General features: G+C 26.6%; 1 protein-coding gene across 1 annotated transcript; it reads right to left on the bottom strand.

Annotated features, from left to right (window-relative positions):
* Nucleotides 1-1,865: 1,865 nt before the first annotated feature.
* LOC135930627 (uncharacterized) lies at nt 1,866-10,624 on the bottom strand. Its single transcript, XM_065467450.1, has 6 exons — nt 10,513-10,624; nt 10,336-10,469; nt 9,068-10,294; nt 8,593-9,027; nt 2,425-2,506; nt 1,866-2,173 (listed from the first exon to the last, which is right to left on the bottom strand). Exons 1-6 carry the CDS (start codon nt 10,622-10,624, stop codon nt 1,866-1,868), a joined length of 2,298 nt encoding a protein of 765 aa, XP_065323522.1.
* Between the last annotated feature and the right edge of the window lie 1,430 nt (nt 10,625-12,054).

Raw genomic sequence — 12,054 nt, 5'->3', positions numbered from 1 at the left:
TTGGCCATAATTCGCACATTCACATAATCATATTAAAATGAAAAGCTCTTGCAAAACAATATTAGCTGAAATAAAATGATGAACAAGCTATTGAATGTTTAGTAAAATTATAATTAAGATTAAATAGATGTGGTAATAAATTGAGATTTTAATACTAATTAAATTAGTGTATAATTAATTTTTTATATAACTTAAATAAAAATGTTGAAATATCAATATAGGTCTTTTACAATTATTTCATATTGTAATTTTATATTTATAATAAAATTCTTAAATAAAATATCATGGCCAGTTAACACATAGTATATGGCCCTGGCCAGAAAAACAACTTTCACATAATCTCATTTAGCTCATAAAGTATTATACATAGAGCTTTGATTTAAATTTTATTTTAAAGATTAATATTTAGGCTATGCATTGATATAAAATTTGTTTGGTTAAACATAAATTTTAAAACCTTTTTTTCAAAAAAGCAAAAACATGGCCATTCATGGCACATTTCCCACATCTTGACCAATTTTGAGAGAAATCGGTCTAATAGATAAAAAGTTAAATGGTGGGTACAAGTCTTCAAACATGGCCAATTATGTTAAACATTTCCCCTATAAGTTTAATGCAATTTTTAATACTTATGTGTATGTATATGTCCACTCCAGGGATATAGACATGCATACCTTGAGTGATAATTATTATTAAAATCAAAAGATATTATAAATATCTTTTATTTGATACCCCCCCCCCCCCCTCAACACAATATACCCATCAAAACCAATAATAAATACTTTCATCTAAAAGCTATAAAAATTAGCTATTATTTATACCCATATCGATATTTTGTTTTAATAAAAATATTCATGACCCCCCAGACCTAGACACGCCCATTAGGAAGAGATTGACCTCCTGTTGAGCTGATTTTTTGATTAGCTCTCAATTGATATCCTTAGACGTTTTTAGGAGAAACTGTACGTATACGACCAATATTATAACCATTATAGAGAGGTTTCCGTGATAATTAGAAATTTAACTATATCCGTATTTGGGACAAAATTATAAAAATTTTTATGGATTGGACTGGACTCGGAAAATATTCCTCAAAATATAGACTTGGATCTTGCTTGGGAAAATCCTTTAAAAATCATTATGGGATGTGCTAGGAAAAAATTTTCAAAATTATTATGGGTTTAGCTGGGCTTGAGAAATTTTTTTTTTAAATTATAAGGTTAGGGACGCTTGGAATTTTTTTCTAAATATTGTGACCTAGCAAATCGCGATTCATCTCATATTAAGATTTTGAATAAAATAGATAAAGATTATACGTCATATTTTTTTTCAAGTAAAAAATCAATGCGATAAAATGAACTAGTTTTTTTTTTTAATGTTTTTATAAACTTTATTCGGTAAAAAAATTAAAACATGAACATGAACATTTATATACACTATTGAATTAAAAATATATATTAAAAACAAAAAAATCAATATAAAAACATATAATTAAAAGAAGGGAAATTAAGAAAAAAAAAATTAAAAAATTATTAAAAAAAAAGAAGAGGGATATCTAATTAGGTGTGGTCCACGGGGCTTAATGACCCATGAATGGATATACAGTTTGAATGGCAGATTTCGATTGAAATCCTTTGGCGGAGGTAGAAACCTTCTTTCGGATCACCTGTGATTAATCGTAACCTTTGCCCTATTGTTTTGAATAATTTTAAGGCTTGGGGTCAGAATGATCCACAGGTGTCTGAGACTACCGGAGCGAATAAAATATTATTAAGGTGGCAATATTTATTTGTTTTTGTATTCTCCGCTTTTGAGATGGAGTTGGCAGAAAAAGATCTGGCAAAACGATCAACGCAGGTATAGTCTCAAGCGAGAGGTAAACCTTGGTTCCAAGGGACTAACGTCAAACCATCCGGTCTGGTTTGATTATCTGAGCTAAGACCGGTAGGTTCCAGTGTGGAGGGAGTATTTGTAGATCTCAGCGTTCTATTGATTATTGAATTAATGGCATAATGTCTAGGAAGTCTGCCTTTTGAGAAACGACAGTGTAGGGGGTGGTGTCCTAGACTATCAATGTGAGATTCACATAGGACACAAGTCGTAGGGGTTACGATATCGCAGCCTAAGCGAAAGCCTATAGCTATTCTGAGTTCTTCGTTGGTAAGTAGTAGGCCTAGATTAGAGCTAGGGATAGTTTATAACCATTCATATCCAAGATGGCATATGGGTGGAGCTGGATTTATTTGATCTGATAAAAGGGTCGTATTATGGACATCGAGTATGCATGGGGTTGAGCTTGGGTGGAGAAAAAGAGATGGAGATTTTCTTTGAACAGCTTTGAAGTGTAAGTAATCGACGCAATTTTCAAATTTTTTAAATATGTAATGACTGAAAACATTCATTCTTGGTCTTGATGGGTATGACTTCGTCTAGAGGTAAATAGAGGAGGGGGTAGGGGAGAGGGTAATGCCCATAAAATACAAACGAGGATCAATACATAAAAAGCCTAAAAAATAATAGAGTATTATTTAAAAATTATAAAATATTTCACAATTAGCAATTTTTGAAAATGATATTATAATATATACATGTATTTTAAAAAAAGATTTTTCCCAAGCTAAAAATATGACTGAAACGATTAACCTACCAGCTTCCAATAAAGAAAACATTCAACTATATGGTATCACTAAAAATTAAATGTTAATTGTTTATTAAAATACATTAGCAATCAAATTATCTTCATCTCAAAATATTTCAAAAAATATGTTAGGCACTCAAGTTAAGATACCAGAGAGTAAACATTTTATTTTTTATATTTAATATAAAAAAAAAATAGCAACAAACTTATATCATTTTCAAAATATTAAAAATTAAGGCCCTCATTCGAAAACTATTACAGCTATATTTTGTGTTCATTTTCAAAATATTAAAAACTAAGGCCCTCAGTCGAAAACTATTACAGCTATATTTTGTGTTTTAATTTTTATTAAATATAAAATAAAAATAGCATTCGATTTATCTTCATCTCAAAATATTTCAAAATACATACACGTACGCAGGAATTTGGTCTGGGAGGGGGGGATAATAAAATTTTTTAAGAAATATTATTGTTTTTTAAAAATATCAAGCATAAATTTATTAGGACTAATAACTATTTCTAATACACAATTTTAAATTAATGTGAAATATAAAAAAATTATATGTAAAGAATCACTTAAATGACCCAAAATAGAAATTTGAATTTTTTGAGCTTTAAAATTTATATATAAAGTATAAAAAATTTTAATGTTAGAAATATAAATTAATACACAAAAAGCTTAGGGAATAATTATATTTTGTATGTTATATATTTACAATGTAAAATCCAATCTTCGTTGGGATTGAGCTAATTTTTCAATTATCTCATCCTTGCTTGTTGTCAAATGACTATGAATATTCAAAAGATCCAAACCTTTCAATCTACTTTCAAAAGTTGTACTTCTTGGTATGTTTTTCAGAGACCTGCAGGCCGGCCGGGCCTGAAATTTTTTAAAAAAAACACCCGGGCTGAGCCTGAATTTTTTAAAAAAACATCTAGGCCGGGCCTGAAAATTTTTTTTAAAAAAATATCCGGGCCGGACTGTATATTTTAAAACAGCCTATATTTGAAATCGTTATTATTAGCTATAAAAATCAAAAATAAATATAATTTATTTTAAAAAAATCCGGGTCGGACCTGAAAATTTTATTTTAAAAAAGGCCAGGCCGGGCCTGAAAATTGAGCTTAGCCCTAAAAATCTTTAAAAAATCCGGGTCGTGCCTAGCAAATGGTACCTCTGCAGGGCTCTGTTATTCTTCTTAAAATGAGAATGTTCTCTCATTAATTTACTATTGAAAAGAGTTGCTAATATATATAAACCCTTTTTTTACATTGGGAATATAATCTAAAATGTGTTTGAAATAATGCAGAGCATCCATAGCACTTTTTGGGACTGTATCAACCATAGTTAATCTTATAAACATAGTTATGCTAATAAGGCATCATAAGATACTTTAACATCTTCATGATAAAAATCCAACAAATATTTTTTTTCTATCACCATCTGAAAAAGGTTTGGAAGGCATGGAAATAATATTTGCAGATTGGTAAGTGCTGCATAATGAATTAAAAACCATTCATTTATTTGGTTTATAAATGTATTTGAATCTAAGATATTCTCTTCTACTGATCCTATATTAATGTTTTAACTATGAGCTTGCCTTGCTGCAAGTCGAGTGAGACAAATATTAAACACGTATAGCTCTGCTTTTAACTTAACAATAAACATATAAAACATGAAATTCTTCATAAACATTAGCCCTAATTTCCTTGAATTCTAATAAAATGCTCTTCGCTATTCTCATCTTCTTAATCAAGTCATCATGTTTTTGAAAAGTAATATATAAAATAGTTGAACATTAATGAGATAAAAAATTTGGAATAAGCATTGAATCCAATAATTTTCTTGCTTCTAAGGAAAAATTTCTTTCAGGCCATTGTGATATGTCAGTAATAGCAAATAATCGGCTCTAACTCCATAAAAGCTGTTACTGCTTGATGGCGGAGACTCTATCTCGTAGGACAAGGTTGCAATTTCTTTCTCCCTGTTGGACAATTTCAGAATAATTATTATTTGACTAGAAATTTAAAAATGGTAGATAAATATTACGCCACTAAAAATTTGAAAATAATAAGATAATATTAAGCCGGAAAACTTGAAATCGAAATTAATTGATAAACTTAGTGATGAATGTGATAATAAATGTAATTAAATATATATTTAATATGAGATAGGGATAAATATTAACAAATATAAATTAATATAGTACTGTGTAAATTTAATTCAAAACATTTCCATATTTATTAATTTATTTGAAAATAAAATTATTTGACTTGTAAAAAGTTGTTAAAATAACATATTTATATATTCTTATCAATTTTTACAAGTTAAAATTTTTATTTACAAACGAATTAAAAAATATAGAAATGTTTTAAATTAAATCTGTACAACACTCTAAACAAAAATATTTTTGAAAAATATATCCGGCATCTGCATTTTTTGGCTTTGGGGGGGATTTGTCTCCCTGCTCCCCCCGCTGTGTACGCCAATGCACCAATGCCACAAAGCAATAAACCATGCAATAAATCGAGATTTAACAGCTGCCTACATTCTTAACCATCTTGAACCCGTAAATTTCTCTCAAGATGGCTTAAAACCTGATGGTATGACAACCATAACTTGAGCCCTCGGAAAATCTCTAATATGGGATTGCACATGCGTCTCATTATTCCCCTTAAACTTAAATATCAATCATTAATACAGACAGAAACTAAAAAGATTAACAAATACAAAAATTTTAAAAACTTCATATTCACTTCAATAGTGACTTTCACAAATGGCCATTTTTCGCCATTAATATATGAGATTTTAAAAATCTAGGCAATAAAATACAGCTTTCAAACGAAGCTAAAGAATTCTATATATGTGCCAAAAAATTAATTAGAGATTTTTAGACACGATTATTGTTCCTTTTTAGGAATCAATTATAAAATTGTATTTTAATTATAGAGCTTTTTAATTTTTATAGTGTTTTATAGAATTTAATTTGATCTTATATTGAGATAAACCAAATAAATCTTAAATATTATTTAAAAATTTATTTTGAAATAAAATTTTGTTTCGTCATTTATCTTTTTCACTATAGATTGTTTTCAATATTAGATATTAATCTTTAGTAATAGGTTTCATATTTATATACCCTTATCCTACGTAGTGCTGTTAAACGGCTCGATTTGAGCGCCGATTTTTAAAAACGGCTAACTCAGTATTTTAGCCAGAAAAATATTGTCTAAGCCTCGAGATTTCGTTAATAGATGTTCAAACCTTTGTGCCACCTATGAGCAAAATCTTGCTTGCATAATATTTTTTCCTAATAAAATATTGAGTTAGCCGTTTTAAAAAATCAGCTCAAAATGAGCCATTTAACAACACTAATCCTACGTTGTGTTTATGTAGTGCTGGAAACAGGCTTTAATATCAATATGCAGTGATGTAGACAAGACATCTGTGTTTTATTGATAAATTCCTTATAAATTAAAATTTTCGATAAATAATTTTTCTTATAAAAAATGAAATAATTTGGTCAATGTTTTACATTTGCTCACCAAAAAATTTTTTTTATATCACATCATGGTTATACTAAAAAATTTGCCCTCAACTATATTTTAATTTAGAAATTCATGTGAGCAGGGGGGTTGTTATTTGTGTACTATAAGTAGACCTGTGTGCCACCCAGGGTTTTACAAAAATCTTCAAATAAAAATTTGAAGATTTTTTTCGCCCAAAATTTTGAGGAAAAAATCTTTGAAGATCAATTTTTTGCGAAGATTTTTTCGCTAAAAAAAATTTTGAGCTTGCTCAAAGAAGATTTTTGAGCAAAATAAAAAATATTTTTTGTAAAAAAATCTTCTATAATTTTGAGAAAATATTTTGAGAATTTTATAATAAAATAAAATCTTTTGTAAGGAAATCTTTATTAAAATATTTTTGAAATTTTGATCTTAAAATTTTTTGGTAAATTCTTTAAAAATAAAATTTTTGATATATATTTTTTTTTATTTTATTATGTTAATGAAAATATTTTTTTTGAATAGGTTGTAAATGTGAGAATTGGTCATAATACCGACTGCATTTTTTTTAATATTTGGAATAAGTAATAATGATTATTTTAAAAATGTAATGTCATAATTTTAATGTTTTATATTTAATGTAAACTATAAAAGTGACAATTGTCATAATACTCATCTCAGAACCTTTAAAAATAATTATAATTAAAAAAGGCTAGTTGAGCATGTTTTGAGATGGTTTCAGTGATTGTAAAGCATATAAAGGTGACAATTGTCATAATACTTATTTCACATATGTTTTAATTGGAAATAGAGAAAAATGATTATTTCAAACATGAATTAATATAATGTGTAAACTATAAAAGTGACAATTGTCATAATATTCATAACAGAACCTATAAAAATAATTTTATTTTTAGGTATTAAATAGGCGAGAAAAAATTTTTTGAGCATGTTTCGAGATGGTTTTAATGATTGTAAAAATTGTCACAATCGTTATTTTTGAACTTTTTTAAAGCAAGTAGATAAAAATTTATTAAATATAAATAAATGTGGATGTACCATAGAGCAGTGACAATTGTCATAATCGTTATTTTTGAACTTTTTTGAAGCAACAGAGTAAAATAATAAATTGTAAACATGTTAAATTGAAATTTAAATGTGGATGTACCATAGAAAAGTGACAATTGTCATAATCGTTATTTTTAATCTTTTTTGAATTTTTTTGAAGCAAAAGGGTAAAATTATATATTGTAAACATGTTAAATAAAAATTTCAGTGAAGATGTACCATAGAAATGTGACAATTATCATAATTGTTATCTTTGAACTTTTTTGAATTTTTTTAAAGCAAATAGGTAAAAATATATATTGTAAACCTGTTAAATTAAAATTTCAGTGAATATGTACCATAGAAAAGTGACAATTGTCATAATCGTTATTTTTAATCTTTTTTGATTTTTTTTGAAGAAATTATATATTGTAAACTTATTAAATTAAAATTTCACTGAAGATCTACCATAGAAAAGTAAAATTGTCTTAATCGTCATTTTTAATCTTTTTTAAATTTTTTTGAACTTACAGGGTAAAATAATAAATTGTAAACTTGTTAAATTTAAATGTGGATGTACCATAGATAAGTGACAATTGTCATAATGGCCATTTTTAATCTTTTTGGAATTTTTTTGAAGCAAAAGGGTAAAATAATAAATTATAAACATGATAAATTAAAATTTAAATGAGGATGTACCATAGAAATGTGACAATTGTCATAAACGTTTATTTTAATATTTTTTGAATTTTTTTTAAGCAAAAGGGTAAAATTATATATTGTAAACATGTTAAATTAAAATTTCAGTGGAGATCTACCATAGAAAAGTGACAATTATCATTTTTAATTTTTTATTTAATTTTTTTGAACTTAAAGGGTAAAATAATAAATTGTACACATGTTAAATTAAAATTTCAGTGAATATGTACCATAGATAAGTGACATATCTAATTCTCAACTCCCTTTTGAAATTATTTTAATATATATATTTTGAAATTATCACATTACTCATCATCATATCCATTATTTTTAAATTAGGTTAATATGATCTTGTTGGGAAACACTTAAACCTCTGGGCAGATGATAATAGTATCATATATGTTAAATTTTTAGAGCCAACCGGAACGGAGTTGAACTAGAAAGATGCATCAATATAAACATGATATTTTTGGGAACAACAAATTTAAAAATATTTTTTCTTTAATCTTTTAAATCAATTTTAGATCTTAGAAACTCCTATTTGGGTATATCTAGTAAAATACGCCCCCCTCTGATTATACTATTCATACAAAAAATCTAAATCAGTCAAATATATGAATTTTTATTTATTAAAATTTCAATGTAAACAATAACTTTATAATGAAATAGGTTATATAAACAATTATTTAAAATATCACATTATTTAACAATGTACGATTAAGCTTTATAATTAAAATATCATCAAGTATATCTTTGTCTAATCTTGTCCTTAGAGAGGTTACAGTTAGTGCCAATGCACTAAATGCTCTCTCAACTGAGACCTGGGTGCAAGGAGCAGCAAGAATTATTTGAGATAATTTAAATAATTCTGCATCTTGGTGTTTTCTTGAAACCCAATATTGCAAAATATCTTGTGAGGATGGCAATCTTTTGTTGTATAATAACGATTTTATTTTTAGCTTGATATCGCTATTACATAATTCATAAAATATAGGTCCCTTCTTGCAATCACGCTCAATGTAAAGGTCAAGTTTTGTTTTTTTATAATCACTAGTGGAAGGCATAACTAGAGTTGTATTTTCTTCATGAGGGTCAATAGCTTGCAATTGTTTCCAAGTTGCAAATATATGTTCCTAAAATAAAAAGATGTATATTATAAATTTATTAATTTACCCTGGCCAATATTTTATCTTCTTCCAAAGGATATTTTCCATTTTCATAATGGAATCTAGGATCCATATATATCGCACTACGAAATGCGTCATTTTGAAAAAGATAGCTTTCTCTAATGTTTAAACATTCCAACATACTTTTAGATAAATTATTATCCATTTCCTCCAGCTCCATTTTGCATTCTAGCCATGAAGCAAAAAAATCACCTATTACAATATTACTTTTTTGTAATTTCATTGTGAATTTGTATAATGGGAAAAGGACTGATGTACCTAATAGGATAATATCCCATAAATCGAAACTAATAAAAGTTTCTGGGTATAATTCACCCATTTTAGTATAAAAGGTTTTATTATCCATTAGATTTTTCATCATTAGATAAGTACTATTCCACCTAGTAACAGTATCTAGCGTGGGTTTCGAAACTTTGTCCATTATAAATAATCTTTTATATTTGTGAGATTTTATCAATTTAATTATAATACGAATTTTCTCTAAGTCTAGTTTTAAATATTTTTTGATAAACATGTTTACAGCAAGTTGTATAGTATGTGCAGAACATCTAATGCAACTTAAGCCAAAGCTTTTGCTTATATCATCTGATATATTTTCCTCGTCAATACCCTCTGGTGTTTCTTCATCAGAATAAACGGAGACATTTTCATCATCAATACATACATTTTCCTGATAACTTACACTTGTATTAAATAATATCTGGCTTAAATTGTTTTCATTAGAATTAGATAGATCATTATCATTATTTAATTGATCTCTAGCCATAGTGTCAACCATTTTAAGCATATTGGCGCCGTTATCCACAGTAATGCTATATATTTGTTTTAAATCTATCTGGTATTTTTTTAAAATTGTTTGGATTTCTTCTTTTAGGTTTATACCTGTATGAATTTTTATTAGTTCTATCATTCCTAGTGTTCGTACTTGTATCTGGCCATCTTTTATATACTGAACATTAATACCTAATATTGATTTATTATATCTAGTAGCAGTATCAATTTTTAAAGAAATGAGCTTGTTTTTTAATTCATGTATAATTTGAAGTCTAATTTCGGATGCGGTATATTTTATTTTGTCGACCACTGACCGAGTATTTATTTTCATTTGAAGAGAATGACATATAGGGTCTAGTAAAATACGGAAACCCTCATAATTTACTAAATTTATGGGTAAATTATGGACTGTAATCAACCATACTATACATTCAAAAACCTAAAAAATAATTATTTATTCTTTATTTAAATATTAATTACTTTAGATTTATCGATCTTAATTTTTGGGAATTTTTCTTTTGCTGTATTTCTAGCATTGAAGGACGAATCACTATTAGATTCATCTGCTTTCATTACGTTTGGGTGTTGAGAGGTTATGTGTCTTTTAAGATTTGCTAGAAAAATATATTGAAAAATACATTAAATAATTTATTTTACATGGTATTGACTTCATCTTTTTGTCACACATGCTGCACGTCGCTAAATTTTCAGAAGAATCGATTAAAAAATGCTCCTTTAGAATATCTTTAAGATTTTTTTTATTTTGCATTATATATAAAAAAAAAATTTTGTAATTTTTAATTTTAACTTTCTTGTTTTTTCCTTTTATTTTTATTTTCACTTGTTTATTATATTTTGAAATAAAAAATCAGGAATTAATGTTATATAAAATAAAAAAAATGAATAAAATAATTGTTTTATTGAGGCCAAATAAAACCCCCATTTATAAATTTGGATGGGATACATTTATTTAATGTTTTTTTTATTTATATTTATAAAAAATCGAATGTTAAATGAAAATATAAAAAATGCATTTTCTTTTCTTTTCGTTTTTCCCATTGTCTCTCTCTCCCTCCTTTATTTATTTTTATTTAATGTTTTGCCTTATGAATTAAAGAAAATAAAAATCTAAAAAAAATGAAATTTGCTGGTGCCAGCGAGGCGGCACCAGATTGAAAAAAAGTATTATATAATTTTTTTTTTATAAAATTGAATTCAAATTTTTTTTTAATTTTCATTGCTGTAATGTAATGGTACCCAAAACCGATACGTTTTCCCCCTTGAAGGAACGAGTTTGACGGATGGCCTCTTATTCTGTTTATGGCTATTGCAATTTTTTCCTGACTCCAATTGCTATATTTCTTTTGTTATCAGAGTTTATTGTAGAAAAATTTATTTGATTGGGTTAAGAATTATTTGTTATACCAAATAAAACTGAATTTGAAATATTTTGAGAATAAGATGGTTCTTCCTGTGAGGAAAAATCTAAAAGATTATATATAATAAACAATATAATGTTAATTGGTACCAACATGTAGATGTAGAAAGATTTAAGAGACCTGGAGATAGTGACTATTTTACTAATTTTGTAATTTTTAATATCTTAAAAAATGGGAATTTTATTTCCTGGGAATTATATTCATAGATTCTTTTTAATGTTTACCTAATAGATTTTAAATAATAAACTAAAGTTAAAATTTTTTAGCCAGCTAATTGTTAAAATTTTGTAACCGATTCGCTCGCACTTTTTAAAATTATTAAGCTAGGCCGCCCATGGACGGGCTTCAGCTAAAAACCTGCTCGTTTCAGCAAATAAATTCTAAAATGATCATAATGATTATGACAATTGTCATTTTTCTATGGTACATCCTCATTTAAATTTTAATTTAACATGTTTACAATATATAATTTTATATTTTTGCTTCAAAATAATTTAAAAAAGATTAAAAATAACGATTATGACAATTGTCACTTTTATATGGTAGATCTCCACTGAAATTTTAATTTAACATGTTTACAATATATAATTTTACCCTTTTGCTTAAAAAAAATTCAAAAAAGATTAAAAAAAACGTTTATGACAATTGTCACATTTCTATAGTACATCCACATTTAAATTTTAATTTTACATGTTTATAATTTATTATTTTACCCTTTTGCTTCAAAAAAATTCCAAAAAGATTAAAAAAGGCCATTATG

This window comes from Gordionus sp. m RMFG-2023, unplaced genomic scaffold (assembly GCF_954871325.1).
Source record: "Gordionus sp. m RMFG-2023 unplaced genomic scaffold, tfGorSpeb1-WG-v2 contig_155, whole genome shotgun sequence".
In the NCBI taxonomy this organism is placed as follows: Eukaryota; Metazoa; Nematomorpha; class Gordioida; order Chordodea; family Parachordodidae; genus Gordionus; species Gordionus sp. m RMFG-2023.
The sequence above is the reverse complement of the archived record's forward strand: the minus strand, read 5'-3'. Positions and strand labels throughout refer to the sequence as shown.

Bases quoted from the DNA above. Each gene is read 5' to 3' on its own strand.
- LOC135930627 (XM_065467450.1), bottom strand. From the start codon at position 10,624: ATGCAAAATAAAAAAAATCTTAAAGATATTCTAAAGGAGCATTTTTTA. The intron at 10,295-10,335 runs GTAATTAATATT...ATTATTTTTTAG, and splicing joins TTAAGATCGATAAATCTAAA to GTTTTTGAATGTATAGTATG. The intron at 2,174-2,424 runs GTCATACCCATC...GCTCTAATCTAG, and splicing joins TCTATTTACCTCTAGACGAA to GCCTACTACTTACCAACGAA.